General features: G+C 36.8%; 1 protein-coding gene across 1 annotated transcript in view; it reads right to left on the reverse strand.

The window, feature by feature from the left end:
* Positions 1-4,991: 4,991 nt before the first annotated feature.
* Positions 4,992-22,460, reverse strand: part of myo1g (myosin IG) — a 46,743-nt gene continuing 29,274 nt past the window's right edge. The window contains exons 21-22 of the mRNA XM_087786459.1: positions 20,893-21,050; positions 4,992-5,370 (exon numbers count right to left, since the gene is read on the reverse strand). Of these exons, the coding sequence (XP_087642585.1) occupies positions 5,208-5,370; positions 20,893-21,050 (321 nt within the window). The 3' untranslated portion in view covers positions 4,992-5,207. The remainder of the gene's footprint in view (positions 5,371-20,892; positions 21,051-22,460) is intronic.

The following is a 22,460-nucleotide window of genomic DNA, read 5'->3' on the forward strand; positions in this document are numbered from 1 at the left end:
TGTGAAGCACAAAAACAAACCCATGTTGTTGAAACTTGAAGTCTTGTTTTTCATGATGATGTTGTTTATTTAATAAAAAAAAAAAGTGTAAAGCAGATATTTTGTGTTGGATTGTGTCTTCATCACGCTCTCCCGCTGCTTTGTGTCGAAGGAAGATGATTTAATGGTGAACGTAAAAATGGCTCGAAGCAGTTGCACACGGGCAGATGGTTCTTTTGCCAACTGTCGAGAGGCTTCACCGCTTTTCAGTATCATTCCACTTAGATTGCACGAAGGCTTTACAGAGCCCACGTTTAGCATTTGCTGCCTAAACCGTTCTGATCTATTCAAACATCGACTTGCTGTTGAGACAACAGACCCTTCTTTGAACCGAGTTTAACGCCAGCATTATAGAATGACCTTCAAATTATGAAAAATCGGTGAAAAATGATAGTTTGAAGCAGGGCCAGGTCTAGACAGGCATGTATGAGGGGGCAGCCACAAATCTTGAGGGGGCATTGTGCTGTTACTTACTTACATGTAAGTTTGAGGGGGCACAACATTTATTTGAGGGGGCCAGGCCCCCTCTTGCCCATGCTTAGACCCGGCCCTGGTTTGAAGGTTTATTTGTTGAGGAAACTGGACTGAAATGAGTGTCTTGACGTGTCAAGAATCGTAGAAAAAATACCATCTTTTATCAAAATTAAACGTCCTTAAAACATTGATAGTAAATAGAACCGACATTATATACATTATTCTATATATTTATATATATTTATTTTTCTGTTCAGTGTGGCCTCATGTACTGGTACTGGTCTGGTATTTATTCATCTTTTATTATGTATTACTTAAAGGATTAAACTGACTCATTTACCGTTTTGTTTTGTAATTTCCAACTTTTTCTCTTAACTTTTAAAACCTCTCTTTTCCTGTTGTTGTTTTTTTTTTTTACCTTTGTTTTATAATCTGTATCCTTGTGTTTTGAAAGGCGCCTTATAAATTAAAACGATTCTTTTTTTTTTCTGTGTTACCTGCAAAAATTGTTTCGCTTTCTCTTTTTTCCTTTCAAGAGTAAATAGATTTTTTAAAACGTTCCCACTGTTACCGACAGTTGACAAGAAACATGCAGGTGTTCAAGAGCTCAGGGGGTAGAAAAAAAACAACCTCCTGCCAGGTTTTTTCAGGTGTGTTAAAAACTGTATCCGACACACTGGAGGAAGCATATGGTCGCGGTCGAAGAGAGGGGGGGGTCATTGATGGTGGACACATCGTGGAGGTCACCAGGCAATGATGGGAGGAGGAGATCTACAGATGGTCGACTGCTGGTCCAGCTCGACTCCGGAGTGTTTCAGCGACACAAATCAACTCAACTTTCCTCCCCGTGTCACAAGTCAATAGGATCCTTCCCTGAAAAGACCTAAACGTCTATTCAATGGTTTTTATCTGCCCTCTGGGATTCAACACGTTGTGGGATTCTCAACCGATCAACAACAAATACATCTTTGAGGATACGTGTTGGTCGGATTTAGGAGGTCCTCAAAGAATCCCTTCACTTTCCAACGATGTCCGTGGTTGAGGTTAAGAGTTCTCCACTGTAGACAGTTTTGAATTGACATGGAATTTCCCTCCATCCTCCCTTGAATGATGGTCCTGGATTTTTTTAAGCGCGATTTTCAATTTCACAAACTCTTAAAGGTAAACTAATGTCTTGATTTAAGTCTTGAATATATCTTGGACCTCTAATGTATCACCAGTATGTGTCTGTTTTTATAAAACTCTCTTGTCATTGAAATATTGACATTAGAAAATGATCTTAAGCCCCGCCCACTGAAAACACTGTTTTTGTCAAGTCTTGTTTGCTATAACCACGCCCACTCAGCTGTGATTGGTCAAACGTTGAGGTGTTCCACCACGGAATTCGAGGGTTGCCAGCACAACAATATACTAACCATGCAGTTGCAAGGATTTTTATTTTTGTTTATTCATAAAATAACAGTTAAATTAATCGTAAAGTGATAGTTCACGCCTAATTCAAACTTCACTCATGTTCTACTCGCCCTCATGTCCACTAAGGGTTGAGATTATTTTCAGAGTAATCTGTTCCTCCATATCCATCCACCCATCCATCCATACTGCTCGTCTGTAAAGTATCTATCGTATTGAAGCCTCAACATTAGAAAACCTAAAGAAAAACATGAAATAAATCTATATTTTAAGATTGTTTTAAGCAGAAGATCCCAGTCTATCAGCATCAACACTGACACTTGAAATTTGTTTTAAAAGGGAACAGTTACAAACCAGTTTAAAATATAGACTTGTGTAATTTTATTTTGAACTATTTCTCTTTTCGAGGCTTCAATACAAGAGGGACTTTTTGGAGTCTTTTTGGACGAAGAGGAAGCTAGCCTAGCAGCTAGCCTGGCAACATCTGCTCAAACAAGCTTAAAATATAGAATTTTTAATTTTTTTTGGAACAATTCCTGATGTCAAGGCTTCAATACAAGATGAATGTAACAAACGAGCAGTATGGAGGTATTTGGATGTTTTTAATGTTTTTTTGGACGAAAATGAAGAAAACTGAGCTCCAGTCGCTACATTAAAATGAACAAACACATTTGTCTATAACTCTAAAAAGGAACAGATTACTCTGAAAATAATCCCAATCCTTAGTCGACATGAGGGTGAGTAGAAAATCAAATTTGAATTTTGGCTAAATTATTCAATAAAAAAAAAAAAACAACAACAATAATATTTTCCTGCTACAAATAAACAGCAGCCACACTTAGCCTAGTGGATCCAAAAACTCAGGGCTCTGATCCCTGAAGCCTCCTGGCAAGTTCCTGCCCAAGGGAAACAGATGGTTCACTCACTAATCACGTTCTCATTCAAGGCCAAAACTTAAGAAACTCTTATCTGAAGCGGATCCAACTAGAACATGCTTGACTTCAACGTCCCCTTTTTTTCTTGACTTATGACGAGGTCTGGAGTGGCGAGGATCACAAGACCCGTCTTTCTTTTTGTCTAGGATCAAACACCAGAGCTACCTCATGAACAAGAGACCCCCACACATCCTAACACTGTGGCCACATTATGAGTTGTATACTATAAAATAAAGAGCATCACATCTGTCTGTTGAATCCAGAATCCTCCATTATGTCTGCTTTTAAATTCCATTGGTCAGGAATGTAAACGGGATTCATTTACTTAAAACCAAATGCAATTCCATTACAGTCCGAGCGGCACCTGCTCTGTTCCTCTTTAGAGATTAACGACCCGCTGTAAGGATTTGGTGATGTGTTGGAGAGGATTTAGCAGTGGGAATATAATATGCTTCCCAGAGACGTGTTTTTTTTTTTCCCTCCAAATCCTCTCAGACCAGCCACCGGCGGTCGGGTCAGCACCATAGGGTTTTCCTGCATCGCTCCGTTATCAGCCCGAGGGAAGGGGGAGGTCGCACGTGGGAGATTATAGCGACATCATGGGCTGGAGGCGACTTTTGATTTGCTCGGTTCCTTCAGAGAGATTGGAGAGAACGAGGTAATTCTCAGTCTAAGTTACGGGAAATAAACAAAGACAATATGTGGATGATGGTGTGGTTCAGTTGTTCAACCAGACGAGTCTTCTCAGTGGATGAAAAGGTAAAAAATGTGAAGAAGAAACAACAAAATACAAATTAAAAAAGGTATTATTGAGAGACCTTCATCCTGCCAGTTATTCACTTATTGACGCCTTAATAGCAACAAGGACAGGACCATCGTAAGGTACATCTGGACAATCGACGATCAATACACATGTTTCTAGACCGTGGTCAAAAAAAGGAAACACAAAACTGGACCCGAAACCTTAAACTGGATTCGAACCTGTGACCTTCAGCAAAAACCACCAGTTTATATACATATAAACCAACAACAAACAACACAGAGACAATTAAAACCAGTTTAACCGCAATATAAATAATATAAGAAACATAAATGACGATGATCCATCCATCTATCCATCAATTCATTCATCTTTCCACCTATCTATCTTTCCACCTATCTATCTTTCCACCTATCTATCCATCCATCCATCCATCCATCCATCCATCCATCCATCCATCCATCCATCAATCTTTCCATCCCTCTATCCATCCCTCTATCCATCCATCCTTCAATCCATCCATCTTTCCATCCATCTAGCCATCTTTCCACCCATCTAGCCATCTTTCCATCCATCCATCTAGACATCCAACTATCCATTCATCCATCTTTCCATCCATCCATCTATACATCCAACTATCCACTCATCCATCTATACATCCAACTATGCATTCAACCATCTTTCCATCATCTAACCAGTTATATTTTCATCCATCCATCCATCCATCCATCCATCCATCCATCTATCCTTCAATCCATCCATCCATATATTCATCCATCTATCCTTGAATTTTTCCATCCTTCCATCCATCCACCCATCTATCCATCGATCCATTTAACTATACATTTTACTTGTTATTTTAATACTTCAGAGAATCAATCTTTGCTTCTTCCTCATATTATTTTTGGGATGTTTTCCATTTTAAAATAATTATTTAAATACTATTATGTAAAGCATTTTGTAAATACTGTATGCCTGTCACTGGCTACATATACTGTTTACACATTATTATTATTATTATTATTATTATAAATGAAGCGAAAAACATCAATAACAACAACAAGTGCACAAATTGATTTTATCAGGAACACAAATTTACAATGAAATAAATGGGTGGGTTGTTTTTTTTTAGGTAAAAAAAAAAATGGGGGATCAAGTATATCTCTCGAATGTTCTTGTGATCTCTAAAATATTTTCCAGGCAGTTTTCAGGCCAGCAGTCATGAGAAACTGGGAGGAACATACAGACTTACGGGGAGCCTAGTCTGTTCGATGACTAGGAGAATGGATTACAACAGGTGTGTTGCAGAAAATGAGTCACAAAACCAATTACACAACACAACTGAGGACAGAACAACACACAACAGTCATCTCTTACCTTAAATACATGTTTCATTTATTAATTTAAATGTGTTTTATACGTGTATAATAAAAGTTCAATTCAATACGTTCTGATTTAGAATTTAATATGTATATATAGTAAACAAAAATATCATTTTTGCCAAAATCCATGTACAATCTGTAATGAGTCATATGTATCAAATGCTGACACCATCTTTGGGTAAACGCTGGATGGATAAAGAGCTTTCTTCAGCTGGCAGGGATCAGCATCACAAAACCCTCTTTAGTCTTTTTGAAGTCGGCACCGGTTAGACCAGGCTTGGTCTCCACGGTGACTTTCCTGGGTTTCCCTCGCATGTTGAGCTGAACACCGTGACCGCAAACCTTCACGTGGAACGGCGACTTTCGGACACTGTAAGAAAAATATACAATTTAGATAAGAAAATTAAGCTACCATTTTTTTAAATAATAAAATACCATAAAACTGTATTTAACCCTTGTGTTAGCTCTGGGTCAAGGTGACCTAAGGCCGGAAAACAAATATGTTTGTGATACCCCATGTGCTAGCTCTGGGTCAAGGTGACCCAAAGGCCCGAAAACAATTTTTTTTAGTGGAAATCCCTATGCATTTTTGGAAGCCAAGAAGGTCTTTCACCTTGACCCAGAGAAAACACATGGGATACCACAAACACATTTGTTTTCAGGCCTCCAGGTCTTCTTGAGCCTGAGATAACACATGGGATACCACAAACACATTTGTTTTCAGGCCTCCAGGTCTTCTTGAACCTGAGATAACACATGGGATACCACAAACACATTTGTTTTTTGGGCCTCTAGGTCTTCTTGACCCTGACATAACACATGGGATACCACAAACACATTTGTTTTCAGGCCTCCAGGTCTTCTTGACCCTGAGATAACACATGGGATACCACAAACACATTTGTTTTCGGGCCTCCAGGTCTTCTTGACCCTGAGATAACACATGGGATACCACAAACACATTTGTTTTTTGGGCCTCCAGGTCTTCTTGACCCTGAGATAACACATGGGATACCACAAACACATTTGTTTTTTGGGCCTCTAGGTCTTCTTGACCCTGAGATAACACATGGGATACGTCAAACACATTTATTTTCGGGCCTTCAGGTCACCTTGACCCAGAGATAACTTAAGGGTTAATAAACATTTCTTAAATGCATTTCAGAATTAATTTTAGGAAAAATAAATACCCATAAAAGTAGAGAAAAAAGTCCAAACCCCCCCCCAAAAAATCATGTTTTGTTATGGTATGTGTATGTTGAAGTGAATAATAAAAATAAATACAAAATAAAATTGAGGAATACGTTCATGATCATAGCTTGACCCCATGAAGGCCACATAAATTCATTCAAAGGGCCCCATTTTATTCCCAGCTCGGTCTAAGACCAATGGATGGTTCTTTACACTATCGCCCTCTAGTAGGCGCTACGCTCCCCTAAGGAGAGATCTACATTAATTAATTGAGATATTCCGTCACCTCGGCACATTCGACGACTTCTTCACTTCTCCGGTTCTTGTTATGAGCTCAAAGTGATAGTGATGTTCTCGGATCAAATGATCCCACTACAGACAGCTGGGATTCTCAGCGTCCAGCTGCTCCACCGTGAAGCCGCCGCTTCCTTCAGAACCTTCGGGCGAATCCAGTCAGCCGGTAAACACAAGCGGACCCACAACACGGCTCCCGCCCGGGCTCACGAGGACCCCTTCTAATGCATCCTTCTACCTCCCGAGAAGATAAATGTTCCTCCTCTTCACCGACAGACGCAGATCGACGTTTGCCAAGCGGCTAATTGGGAATGGCTTTGAATGCGCAGACAAAGAGAAGCGTCTGGCTGCCTCAGACACAGGGCGACTTGGCAACTGTTGTCAGACTTTGGCAACGCGACCAATCTTTGTTGTCTCATATTTTCCCAAATGATATTCAAAGACAGAAGTTTACTTTTGGAAAAGCAGTTGCATAATAGGGGAGATGTATTTTTGAGATTGCAGTTATTTTGGTTCATTGGGACGTCACCAGTCACATACTTTACACCCTCTTCTACTGCTTCCATGAACCCCATTGGTCGTATCATGGTCTCATTTTTTGTTTCCTTCTATAATGTAAGTAAGTCTGTTAGTAATAGTTATTTGTAAAGAGCCTTTCTAGACCAGGGTCACAAAGTGCTTGAACAATCAAAAGCAATACACAATTAAAAATACCTAAACATCTAAAAACTCTAAAAGGCCAAAAAAACATAGAAACAAACACAGAAGATTAGGAAAAAGCTTGTAAAAATAAAAGGTATTCAAATGTTTCTTGAAGGATTCGGTAGATCATCAAATACAGAGGAAGATCATTCCAAAGCTTAAGAGCAACAGCCACTACGGATTTCTCTCTGGTCCGGAAGTGTGTTTAGGAACCATCAGTAGATTCTGATCCACAGACCTCAGAGCCCGAGCTGGGGTGTAAGGCTGTATCAGATCACTGATGTTAAGGAGGAGCCTGACCATGAATAGATCTGAAAGTAAGAACCATCATTTCAAATTCGATCCTGAAAGAAACTGGCAGCCAATGAGGAGTTTTAAGGATCGGGGAAATGTGAGTTCTTCTACTAGAGCAGGTCTGAATTATTGCTGGAGAGATTTGTATAAACTGCAGGCGAGACAGATCCTTCTTGTTTAGACACAAACACACAGTTTAACGGCAAGGATGTGACCTGATATTGCTCTCTTATTGGTGATGAAAGAATGACTCACGGTGGTGAGTAGAAACAAAGTACTCAAATAATTTACTCAATCATTTTCAGTATCTACTTAAGATATAGATAATGTTTATTACTTTTAAATTCTTAACATTTCCCAAACTACTTTTTCCTTTTGTTTTCCAAAGTTCAGACTCATGACTTTCAACTAGTCATTTTTGGAACAATATAATAATTGGAATTTAAGGGTTTTAACCAAATTTTTCAAGTTCTTTGAGTCATATTCTTGACTCATAAGAAATAAACACATGCTGGTCACCTTAAGATGCCGGATTAAGTAGAAACTCCCCCGACTGTGGTCGAACAGGCACGTGCAGGAAAAACATCCTGTTGAATTGTTGTCGAGATTATAAAGCTGTAGAGAATTAAAACCGATAATCACCTAAAGCCGCCAAACATTTTAACTCTTTCAGGTGTAGCTCTGACAGGGGTTGGGGTCTCACGTGGTCCCGCCCCAAAAATTCCGCGACCTCCCTGGTCGACCTTGAACACGATGAGTGAAACCCTGAAACCAGCTGTCCCCCCGCTGCCGGGCGAGACTCGAACTTGACACTGAAACCCACTGACCTCCGAGAGTTTGCACTTCTGTGACGCACTAATCTGATCAAGCCGGTCAACACTCGACACCAGTGCAGTGAGTTTGGAATCCGTGTCAATGACAGAGGGATATTAATATCAAACATTTACTGATAGTGATCATCAAAAGGTGTTTTCTTTTTTTCAAGTTCAAGAGCCTATTCTGGCTCAGGAATGTTTCGAGGTCACAACTCATCAATGGAACTGAAAAATAAATCGCAAGTAAACAGCATTTATGGAGACAAAAAATCCAATAATAACTCAACCACAATCATCAGACCACACATGTGATACACTTGAACTGTTGTGAGGGCTGATAGTGTTAATAACAATTTGAGATATTTTTTATCTAATTCTAGCATCTCTAAGTGTTTTTTTCCTTTATAAGGAGCTATGTGAAAATTCTTATAATCAGACGTCTACTACTGTGGAGAAAAAAAATAAAATAATCTAGATGTAAATGACAACAATATACTTACAATACATACGATATACGAGACAATTCCCGTCCGTTGAAATCGCGAGAGTGGGCTGTGCGCTTTGCCCAATGATTAAAAAACTATGAAAGCTACGAAAAGAGTCAAATCCCACGTTGATTACTTTGACTTTTATCTACATTTTAAAGTTTGAATGGTGCTTCTACGTGAACGTATGCCAGAGCAGGAGATGTTTGAAAAAAACGTTGCAGATTTGCGACTTTTTTTTGACCTCGTCCCATTCATTCCTTACGGGAAATGTATCACCATTTTTCACGACTTACATCGCAAAACAAAATTATATTATAATGAGAAAAATAATAGCAGTGCATGTCTGATCAAGCCGCACGTTTTGATGTATTTTGAACTGTGCGGGGCATGAAAATTGCCAAAAACGGAAGGATGAATAATATAAAGCGGCGAGAACAATAGCAATAGCTTTGCTATGATGTTGTCCACAATGATTAAGAATCTCCACTGAATCTGAGCACAATTTCTTCTCCAAAGAATAATGTTTTGAGGAGCTAAGAGTCTGGTTTGAGCGCGACATCAAAGGCCTGGAACTAATGCCCAGATAATTCCACAGTTGAAAGACTCAGCCAGGGATGCATATCGTTTAGGTTTCAACAGATATCGCTGCCAAACCAGTTTCTTTTGAAACGGCGCCGAAGCTTGAAAAACAGAAAACATGCAAAATCTGTCCCTAATCAAAATCTGTATAAAATAAGCCAATATTTTATGCTTGTTTCTGTCTGGTAAGTACACTTTATTCCCAGTGCCACCGTGTTACACAGTAGTCATACCAATCCCAGTCTCACAGCGACATTAAGAAATGTTGAGACTCTTCCTTAAGTCTTTTTGGGGTTCAAGAGAACCGTGGTAAGGAGACGTTCAGGGTCCACTCAGTGCATTTACTAGCGGTATTTCCAGCTCCAATAGTATATCATAATGTTGCTGCAGTTATAAAGCTCATAGTTGGACTTAAGGATCAAGATGAAGGTCCGCCCGTAATCAGGCATCCGGGCCTGCTTTGTAGGTGGACCCTGGTTCTATTTAATTTAGTTTAGGGGTGTTCCTCAGGGCACGATTTGAGGTCCAATTGTTTTTGATACACTTTCTCTGGGAGAAGGTATCAGGAGATAAGGAATTGCTTAGGAAGGCAGTAGTGTCTACAAACACCATCTTCTATCTACCTATCTATCTACCTATCTACATACCCATCTAGCTACCTATCTACCTACCTATATACCTACCCATCTACCCATCTATCTATCTATATATCTATCTACCTATCTATCTACCTACCCATCTACCTACCCATCTATCTACCCATCTACCTATGTATCTACCCATCTACCTATGTATCTACCCATCTACCTATGTATCTACCCATCTACCTATGTATCTACCCATCTACCTATGTATCTACCCATCTACCTATGTATCTACCCATCTACCTATGTATCTACCCATCTACCTATGTATCTACCCATCTATCTACCTATCCATCTATCTATCTATCTATCTATCTATCTATCTATCTATCTATCTATCTATCTATCTATCTATCTATCTATCTATCTATCTATCTATCTATCTATCTATCTATCTATCTATCTATCTATCTATCTATCTATCTATCTATCTATCTATCTATCTATCTATCTATCTATCTATCTATCTATCTATCTATCTATCTATCTATCTATCTACCCATCTACCTATCTACCCATCTACCTATCTACCTATCTACCTATCTATCTGCTGATAGCTGATAGATATGGACCAATGACAATATTCAGATGTACTGCCATGACTACAAAGCACCTCGAGAAAACCCCAGCAACCAGGCTCGTCATCTTTCGTCCTGGTAAGTAGAGCGGTGTATTTTTAGTCAATTCTTTGGGTCTCCTTTTTCTTTTCAGTTCTCAAGCGATTTTAGCCGTCAATTTATAAAGTGGTCGAGACAACATAAAGATGTCGAGAATATAATACAATTTGCCGCTGCTTTAAAAAGTTTGGTCAAACAGACAAAAAAAAGAGCAAAAAACCGGCGTCTCCAGGAACCAAGAAGCGTGTGAAGATAATGAGGGATAAACACCGGGATCAACGTTTAAAAGATTCAGATGCTACCATAAGAAACATCAGAGATAAATACAAGAAAACTTGTCAGCCAGACAGCCAGGACTCACACTACACTTGAATAGCTCAAACCCCCTAAAGGAAAACATAGCAGACAGATCTGGGGCAGAACAGAAGCTTCGGCAGGAGATCCAAGACCCCCTGCTCCCGCCTCCATCACCACCTCTTCCTCTCATCCGAGTCTCCAAGTTTTCTCACCATCACCTCCCGTGTGATACTGCAGGGCTGCTAATTCAAAGTGAAAAAAAGTGCCTCCGCTGGTGAGTTTTATGCTGCGCAAGAGATATTTTTGTGAAGTCTGACACGCATCGTGTTACTGATGGAGTTTGTCCACTTGTTATAGAATCGCTTCAACACCAGGCGTCAGCTGCGCGAGGAGGATGCGTCATCGGAGGAAACGAAATATCTTATAAAAGGTTTCTTTCTGGGATGTCGATGTCGCCCGCGGGCTGTAGGACTGAGCTGGAATTAGCTTGGATTGTCTCAGAGTGAGAATCAACTCGCGGAATAGGATTTGAATAAGCAAAAGGGAGCTCGGAGCCTGGAGGTGGATCTGCACCAGTCTCAAGTAGACTGGAAAAAAAAAGTAAAAAAAGAGTAAACAAATACCCAAATGACCCAATTAATCGAGCAAATAAGTATATTTTAAACTAGAGTTGGCTTATTAAAGGGAGGGTAGGAAATTGTTTATGTACTTTGCTGAAAATATTCATCGTTTTCATTTTAAGAGGTTTTGCCATTAAGAAAACAAACTTCCTGGAATTTGTTTTTTGAGCCCTTTTTTATTTTCTCTAGTGGAAAAGACTGGGAAGGATCACAAGTGTCACTACTGATCCTCAGCAAAACAGCATCCTGTCAACCTTCCCATCCATCAATCATGTCAGTTTACTGGAAAAAAGGGATTTTCTGTTAAATATATATATAAAAAAAATTGACTGTTCGTGGCCAAGAACTAGCATTAGTTTCAAAAAATACAACAAACTGCAGCAAATAATAGTTTTTTTATTTAATTAAATGTTTTTGAACGTTGCTTTTGACTCTTTAATTATTGTATTTCTGAATTGTTCCTTGTATAGGTTTCAACATCTACACATGTTAACGGTTACACGGATAACATGTTAACTCTTGGAGTAATACTATGTTGACTCACAGAGTAATACCATGTTGACTCACAGAGTAATATCATGATAACTCTCGGAGTTGTACTAGGTTGACTCACGGAGTAATACCATGTTGACTCTCGGAGTAATACTCTCTGGACTCGCAGAGTAATACCATCTGGACTCGCAGAGTAATACCATGTTGTGTCGCAGAGTAATACCATCTGGACTCGCAGAGTAATACCATGTTGTGTCGCAGAGTAATACTACAACAATCAGAGTAATACTACAAGAATTGCAGAGTATTACCATGTTGCCTCTCGGTGTAATACTCCAAGAATCACAGAGTAATACTATAAGAAATTCAGAGTAATACTATATTGACTTCCGGAGTAATACTACAATGATCGCAGAGTAATACTGCGTTCACTCGCAGAGAAATACTACGGTGACTCATTGATTATTACTACGAGAGTCACAGAGTAATACTACGTTGACTCGATGTTCAGTTTTGTAGTTAACTAACATTTTGACAGAGTTTTGAGGGACATTTAACAATCGGTAAGTAAAACCATAGTTAATAAATTAGGTGTATAATGCGAACCTAACTCGTTTTTTGCCTCATGGTTTCCAAAAAATACAGTAAATGAAGTTCTTTGATTTTTCTGTTATGATGGCTATAATTTAATTCCAATTTGAAGTGGGTCTACAAGAATAAAGATTTGTAAGTAAGTAAGTAAGTAAGTAAGTAATATTTATTTATACAGCGCTTTTCTAGACCAGGGTCACAAAGCGCTTTAACAATCAAAACAATACTCAAAAAAGTATATACTTTAAAGATCAAGATAATACTGAGAACAACACAGGAGTTCCAGAAAATCAAGGAAAAGCCTGAACAAATAGAATCGTCTTAAGATGTTTCTTAAAGGAGTCAGTAGATCAAGCGCAAAGAGAGAGGAAGATTTGTGTCTGATAACTACTGGAAGGGCTTTGTTGAAATCGGATCAGGAGGTGTTTGAATTGAGATAGAACCTTCAGTGGTTATATAGCGCAACTGCATGTCTTTCTTTCCCTTGGATGACGCAAACGTGAGAGTTATTCGTATCTCACTGCAGGTGAATCATCAGGTACAGACGTCGACTTTCAGCGGCAAGATTCACAACCACCGCAGGTGAGACGCTCAACGGAGCTATTTTTAAAGTCGTTAAAAGTTGGAGTCAGGAGTGAACGTTTGATTCTCTTATGATTGATTTTTCAATAACACCAGGATGTGAACAGGATCATCTATAACATGCCGTCATCTTAAGTGTGTGTTTCCTGCTCTTTAAGATCAAATGACTTCAGCATAAAACCCTCACGAGTCCTGCAGTCAAACTCGTGAGTAAACACACAAGAGAAAAAAAAAGTCAACACGAGCTTGACCCAGAAACAAATTCTGAACCAACACAACGACACCGTGAAGACCTCAGAAGACGACCGGATCCCGTTTGTGTCAGTATTTGAAGATGAATGAGAAACTCGTGGGCAGATCTTTGTCTTAAATGCATCCTCACCACGTCATGACGTCTGCTGGATCCTCAGACATCTGTGGCTGTCAACACACAACTGAATCACACACACACACACACACACACACCCCCACACACCCCCCCCCACACACACACACACACACACACACACACACACACACACACACACACACACACACACACCCCCACACCCCCACACACACACACACACACACACACACCCACACACCCCCACACCCCCACACCCCCACACACACACACACACACACACACACGTCACTCAACACTGTAGGTGTCTGAGAGAAAGTGAGACCAAACAGCTAATTTACACTCGAGCAAGAGCACATTCATCGGAGGCAATTTTAGACGTGAGTCACTTCACTGCGTCACATATTCGCCGAACTCGCTTCTGATTGTTTGGGAACTTTCTGTTCAAGGATGGAGTTGAAAAGTGATGTTTGTTTTTTGGTAAAGTGTTGTTGGTGCTGAATCTAATTAATGGTGGTGAGTTTGTTGTTAGAGACTGTTTGAGCTACATTAAAAAAAATAAAAATGTAATACAATCCAACAACTTTTAGAAGAAGAGTTTGACTTGAACTTGTTATTTTCATGTGTTAGATAAGATTGTAATTGAAAATTGTTTGATTTTAGTTGAAAATTGTTTGATTATAGATGAAAATTGTTTGATTATGGATGAAAATTGTTTGATTTTAGTTGAAAATTGTTGGATTATAGTTGAAAATTGTTTGATTATAGTTGAAAATTGTTTGATTAGTTGAAAATTGTTTGATTATAGTTGAAAATTGTTTGATTATAGTTGAAAATTGTTTGATTAGTTGAAAATTGTTTGATTAAAGTTGAAAATTGTTTGATTATAGTTGAAAATTGTATGATTATAGTTGAAAATTGTTTGATTAGTTGAAAATTGTTTGATTATAGTTGAAAATTGTTTGATTTTAGTTGAAAATTGTTTGATTATAGATTAAATTGTTTGATTACAGTTGAAAATTGTTTGATTATAGTTGAAAATTGTTTGATTATAGATTAAATTGTTTGATTATAGATTAAATTGTTTGATTATAGATTAAATTGTTTGATTATAGTTGAAAATTGTCTGATTATAGTTGAAAATTGTTGGATTAAAGTTTAAAACTGTTGATAACAGTTGAAAATTGTTTGATTAAAGTTGAGAATTGTTTGAATAAAGTTGAGAACTGTTGGATTAAAGTTGAAAATTGTTGATAACAGTTGAAAAGGGTTTGATTAAAGTTTAAAATTGTTTGATTACAGTTGAAAATTGTTTGAATAAAGTTGAGAACTGTTGGATTAAAGTTGAAAATTGTTGATAACAGTTGAAAAGGGTTTGATTAAAGTTTAAAATTGTTGGATTAAAGTTGAGAATTGTTGGATTAAAGTTGAAAATTGTTGATAACAGTTGAAAATTGTTTGATTAAAGTTTAAAATTGTTTGATTATAGTTGAAAATTATTTGATTATAGTTGAAAATTGTTTGATTAGTTGAAAATCGTTTGATTATAGTTGAAAATGTTTTGATTATAGTTGAAAATTGTTTGAATACAGTTGAAAATTGTTTGATTATAGTTGAAAATTGTTTGATACAGTTGAAAATTGTTTGATTATAGATGAATATTGTTTGAATGCAACTGATAGTTGATTACAGTATTAAACCCTAAGATCATACATGTCAGATTTCTACCTCGAGTTTATTCAATCCTGCTGAAGTAGATCATCTATAACATCATCCTTAACATCATCAGTAAAATCATCTGTAACATCATAAATAACATCATCTGTAACATCATAAATAACATCATCCATCATATCTTCAAAGGTCTCGTGTCTGGATGACGTTGATTCGTCAACACGAGGAAAAAGATACGTTGAATGTAATTTTCTGATGTTCTTTGTAGTCACGCGTGATCCCCTCAGACGGGGTCGAGTCACACAGCAGATAACAAGCTTGTTAGATCCACACCATCTGCAGTCAACAAACTCAGCCGGGAAATAAATCACTGAACCACGTGACCTTGATGGGAAGTGAGCAGTAAATAGGTCAGAGTTAGTGATATCCACGTCCACTGCGTTAAAAGATGTTGCCATGGTTACTCAGGGTATAGCGGAATCGGTAAGACACGTGTATTCGTACGTCCCTGGTAAGGATCGGTTGACAATACTTACAGTTATTGCTTATCTTTAATTACAAATACATTTTTGTACTGTACTAAAATACACACAAGTATGTTATTCAGTAAATAATTATAAAGAACTGTTCCCTTTTCTGCTCATTTTCAATCTCTAAAAACATGTTCTTTGAACAGCTGAAAATTGTTTTATTATAGGTTAGTGAGTAATTTATATTTGCTCTAGTAGAAGAACTCACATTTCTCAGATCCTTAAATGGATCCTTGCAGGATCAACTTTAAAATTCTGGTTCTTACTTTTAGAGCTTATAGTTGAAAATAGTTTAATTATAGTTGAAAATAGTTTGATTACAGTTGGAAATTGTTAGATTTTAGTTGAAAATTGTTAGATTTTAGTTGAAAATAGTTTGATTACAGTTGAAAAATGTTAGATTTTAGTTGAAAATAGTTTGATTAAAGTTGAAAATTGTTAGATTTTAGTTGAAAATAGTTTGATTACAGTTGAAAATTGTTAGATTTTAGTTGAAAATAGTTTGATTACAGTTGAAAATTGTTAGATTTTAGTTGAAAATAGTTTGATTACAGTTGAAAATTGTTTGATTAAAGTTAAAAATTCTTATTTTTTAAACAAAATGTCATCAATATTTCAAACGTACCAGTTTGGCACAGGGTATGGAATTACACCAAATGTTATCATCATCATTCATGAAGACTATTTACACATTTAAAGTCGTCTTACTTTAAGCTATAGTTCACGCAAAATGTAAAACATAGACTTATTTAAGTTTTTATTACGGAACAGTTTATAATCTTGAAACTTCGATACAAGAAGAAAGTTACCGACGAGCAGTATGGAGGTATTTGGATGTTAATTAAGTTTGTCTTTTTGGACGAAGACGAAGATGAAGTGGGAATCAAACCCATGAACTTCTAGTGTGGAGCCTGCAGCTCTGAGTTAAAATGTGAAGCACCTGTTGCTGGTGCAGACCGGACCATCTGAGAGCAGCAACATCGAGGACAGTCACTGAGGGAGAGACCGAGGAGGAAGAAAAAAAAAAAAAAGTCTATTTCTGGAGTGGAATGACGCCTTTCACGACCTAAAAAACCCATTTAGAGACGAGGACTGATGTTCTGGATATCAACCATGACATGCCAGGTCCGAAGAAAGTCACCCGAGGCAAGACAACAAGTCCAGCAACCATCGAAAGATCACGAGACGACTCACGGATGCCGAGAGGTCGACAACATCACGTTTTGTTGTGTTGCCTTTTTTTATCATTCTGTGAATACAGGAGGGAGGGGTGACCTAGAACACTGTCATTAATGCGAGTCTGTTCCCGGCTTTCTTCCATATTCATAAACCTCCGGCGCTAATGTATGCAGGTGCAGACGAGGTGATGAAGTTCCTGGAGAAAAAAAAAAAGTCCTGATAACGAGGTTCACGTGACCTTCAGGTGACTTACCTGAAGGTCACGAGAGGCTTTGGTAAGAGTTTCTTTTTTTAAAACAAGAAAATGAAGATTTCTTACGTCTGAGCGAGGCACGGGGGCCAAGTGCGGGCCATCTGACTCCATCTGTGCGGCCCTCAAGGTCAAAGTAACACTATATAAAACTGACCACGTGGACATGTGGACTAGTTAACCATGTTATTACTAGATCAACGCTACATCTAACTAGATATTTAATGCATTTGTACTTTTAACGGGAGTTTATGTTTAATACTTTTAGAACGTGAAGTACTTTTATATCAGATATTTATATGTAATGTTGTTTATAATAATATACTGTATATGTTTTCTTTGTTATATTGGAAACATAAATTCAATAAAACAAGCTTTGAAACACAGAAATAAATTCATATATGCTGTTAAAAAAAAAAAGATTACAGTGGTATAAATGTTTTTTATGCTTGTTACTTTTATAAGGTTTTTGTTTTGCATTTTAAGGTAAGGTAAGGTAGAACTTTATTTTATAGATTTAGAAATAGTTTTTTTCCAATAGCCACAGAAAATACAGCAATTTTTCATAAAAAAAATAAATCAAAATAAAATAAGAACAAGAACAAAGAGAAATAAAGAGAAAGAACAAGATGATACAATCTAAGTCTAAAGATAAAGATAAAGAACATAGATCAAAGAAAAATAACAAAGACAAAGGATACAAAGACTAACATAGAACAGAACATCATGATACTTTCACTCCACTCCTGCCCCCGAACTCAGAATTGTACAATTTAATAGCCCGAGGAATGAATGAGTCCTTGAGTCTATTTGTTTTGCACCTGGGAAGGAGCATTCGTGCTCCATCTGCTTCTCTGCTCACTGATTTGACCCAGAATGCTTTATTTAAAGTATAATTTATGTGAACAAAAGTGTGAAAAACAGTTTTTTGAAGAAAGAGACAAGAGAAACACTGAATGATTTTTCAACATTCAGTTAATTGTAGCTTCGCATGAGAACAGCAGCGCGTAGAGGCCATACAAGTGACTGATCCACCATCAAACCATAGATAAACCCAGATTAAACGACAAAGAACTAAAAAACATCCAAGTTGAATTTGAAATATTGTGGGATTGTAATGAAAAGATGGAATTAATTCTCATATAATTGCATCATAATCTAGTGTTTCATCATCACCTGGACTGACACACGAGGGAAACAATCCAACAGATCGTCTTTTCCAGCCAGAGAGTTTCCACTCAATGGTTCTGGCGAAGAGATCATGCCTTAAATCCTGACTTGAGCCCCCTCATGGTCCCCCCAGCTGTCTCAGCAGATGGCTCAGACCCCCAAAACACAAGAGCTCATGCTGAAATCTTTCTTGATTTGATGTGTTTCCTGTAAAGAGCTGAGGCACTAAAAGACGTATTAAAACACTGACGGGGTCGAGGGAGGTCACAGGAATGTGTGCGATAAGTTGGTTTCTCTGCCGTCATCATTGTCATGTTTTTTTTTTTTTATAACAGGCAAATCATTTTGCCATATTCTTGATCATAGAATATGGCGAAATGTTGTACCACGATCTGGAGTGTTTGTGTATTTTCGTTTAGACTATTGTAACAGTTTATTTTGGTGTCGCTCTAGTAGAAGAACTCACATTCACTCAGTATTTTATTTTTTTTATATCTACAAATAGATTCTTCTTTTTTTAATTTAAGTTGAATATTGGTTAAATTCAAATTTCAAGATTCTGACTTTTCTATTTCAGGGTGTAAATGTAATTGTTTTTTATACAAATAGATTCTGAATTATAGTAATGCATATATTTTGCGTTTGTATTCTTTCTTTCAAGTTAAATTGTTAAATTGAATTTAAAAAAATGGTTTAGTAAGAATTGTCGAAAAACGATTTTATTTGTATTTAATTAATTTGTTATTTATTTCATTTATTTTTGGGCAATTTGACTTTTCTAGATGCTAATATTCTCGGTGATATGCACAGCGTTTGTTTGAATATATATATGTATATCTTTATATTTATTTATTTGTTTATTTGTTTATTTATTTATTTAAAGTAAAACACTAACATTTGTTTATATACTATATATGATTTAATGTTGTCGATGCTTATTTGGTGAAAAATGGGATTTTAAAACTGTTCGGTCCAGAATTGTTTAAGATAAAAAAATTCAATTTATACAAACAAAAGAGTGAATAAAAAATATTTTTCGAGGGACTGATTAAGAGTAAAGGTCAAGGTCCTCAAAACCCTCCATTGTGAGCCACGATCATCCTTCGCTCGCACACTTTCTCATCATAGGAGCTGCGAGCTGGAGGTCATGACCTCTTCCTTCTCCACAGATGGTGGCGCACAGACAAAGAGAAGAAAAAAAAGGGGGAGCGAAGACAACTTTTTCTGGCTCCCAGAGAAAAGCAGCTGCTCCCAGAACGACCACACACTCCTACAGATAAACAAACCCTCGAGGCTGAGACTCATAAAGCAACAAAAGGCTGACTCCAGATCAGTTAAAAAACCATCAATCCTGACACTGACAACACAGCAGCCATGTCTGGGATCCAAATCCAAACAAGGACCTTTTTTTAATTCACTTTTATACATGATTAAAACCATTTATTTCAGCCAATTAATTCATTTATAGTCATCGTTTCACATCGCTTTTGACTGTCCGTCATCCCTGAAGGCACTTCCCGAGTCTCTGTGAGTGACAGGCGAGTGTGTAGGTGACGCTCGTGGGTGAGTCAAGAATAAAAAAGACCCCGAGACGGCGAGAGAGTCGGTGCGACCCATTCATTTCACGGCGCCGGGTGTTCAGACTCACGATGATGACAGTGATGAATGTCGAGAACGAGGTTCACACAATGGTGGCGACACTTTTGATAGACTCGACTCGTGGCGTTTTTATTATCTGAGCATAATAGACGAGAATCTGTGCCAAGTTTTTTTATTAAATTAACAAGATCATCAGGAATTATTTTTTTTATATGTGAATACAAAAATATATTTGATGAAGAGAAAATGTACTTTCTTTTTTTTGGAAAAAGGTGTTTTTTTTCCTGAACAAATAAAATAATGAATTATCAAGTCATTTCTAGCTCTACTTATTTTATTATATATTATTTTAAACCTTTTTACAAAAAAAAAAAATATATATATATCCTTGAAGTGTAAGTGATCAATTTGTCAGAATTTTATAATTATAATGGCTTTATTATAATTGTTATCATTATTATTTTTCAAAACTTTAGTTTTGAGATTGTTTTAATTATTATTATTAATTATTTAGGTCAAACCACTGATTTAAACTTTTTTAATTTTCTCATAAAGATTACGTTTTTATTATCCTTTTTTTTTGGTTTTAATGAATAACATTTTTTATTTAACAATACACAAAAATGAGAGTTTAAAAATGTATTTCCCCCTCATTGTTCTAAAATAGAATTCCATCAATTTATTCTAATATCAGACTTATTTTTATTTTATTTATTTTATATTATTATTGTAATTCTTTAATGGATCACATTTTTTAATAAAAAAAAATAAAAAATGCATTTTTCTAATGTATTTCAAATCATTTTAATTGATATATAATAAAGAATTATTTTTTTTGCAACCTCTATTTATTTAATGATTAGCTTTGATAATTTATATTATAATTTTTTATACAAATATATCATTTATATATGAATAAATAAAGATACATTACTGACCGTGTGAAGTGATCCACCAAAGTTCCCACAAACTCCCCGACTCTGTCCTTGTCGGGACACATGAGACCCGACTGGACACACAGGAGGACGTCATCGTTGGTGGACGTGTGGAGCGCCACCATCTGGTCACTTCCACTGGTCACACTGATTCCAGTGAACTGAAAAAAAATAAATACATAAATATATAATTGAACATAAACGCTAATACAGTTGTGGCCCGGGGGCCAAATATGGCCCGCCAAGTCATTTTTTGTGGCCCGTCGGATGATTCTCTCAAAATGAAAGTAGATTCATGTTGAAATTGTGAGAAATAAAGATACCAGGATTAGATAAGGAATAATATTATTGATGGAATTATAAAAAGACTTCCTATAACGCTATTTTTTTCAGAAAAATATATATATAAGTATATGAAAATTACCAATCGTCAGGATTTTTATAAAAATGTTAAATATTTTTTGGGGAGATTTGAATTAAAATGAAAAAATGTTCATTTAAGTAACAAACTTTATTTTCCCTCTTTTAATGAATCCTGATAGAGCCACTTTATTTTCCTTTTTATTTTCCAAATGTTATGGTTTTTTTTTAGCTTTTTTTATAAAAATGTCTAAAAATGTCTAAAAAAGTTTAAAAAAAAATACATTTCCTTTTTTCTCGTTACACATTAATAATGACAAATAATTACAAGAAAACACAAGTTATACGTTTAAACAGATAATAAGCTCTTTTTATTTTAAACAGAATTTACTTAACTGTATTATTTTATATAATTATTCTATAATTATATTTTAGATATAATAATAATGTCCTTGTGAAAAAAATGTTACTATACGTTTCCAAAATGACCGATATCATCATGGAAATACTATTGTGAAAAGAATTAGAACACCTTATCTCAGGGTCAAGGTGACCCAAAGGCCCCGCAACAAATGTGGTTGTGGTATCCCTTATGTTGCCTCTGGGTCAAGGTGAACGACCTCCACCACTGCATATGTATTTATGGAAGCCTGGGAGGTCGTCAGTTCACCTTGACCCAGAGACAACTCAAGAAATACCACAAGCATTTGTATCCGGGTCTTCGGGTCACGTTGACCCTTAGATAACAAAAGGGTTATAAAAAATGATATTGCATCCCTGATCCTCATCCTCGCCACTTCCAACATGAAGCCGAGCGATCTCAGTCACCTCCACAGGTCACACCGAGCCGGGGGATTTAGAAAAGCAATACAATAGAGCGGGATGTAATAAGAACGTGTGGGATTATCACATGTACAGTATATACAAAGCCACTGTGACGTGCAGTAAATCACACCATGAATGCAGCATTATGGGATTATTATTCCCCGTCGTCGGGTGAAATGCTGCACGTGTGGCACGTGGATCAGGTGAGTTTTGACCCACTTGGTGCGATTCATCACGACTAAAGGAGCAGGAAAAAATGTTTGGATTGGTTCCATCTTTTAAGCCAGTGGTTCTCAAAAGGTGGATTACAGGTCAGAATATTGTTTTAGAACCTTTTATAGAATTTATTGTGAAAAATGTGTTTTCAATATATTTTAATTGACATA

The sequence above is a fragment of the Callionymus lyra genome, chromosome 3 (genome assembly GCF_982586985.1).
Source record: "Callionymus lyra chromosome 3, fCalLyr1.hap1.1, whole genome shotgun sequence".
Taxonomy (NCBI): Eukaryota; Metazoa; Chordata; class Actinopteri; order Syngnathiformes; family Callionymidae; genus Callionymus; species Callionymus lyra.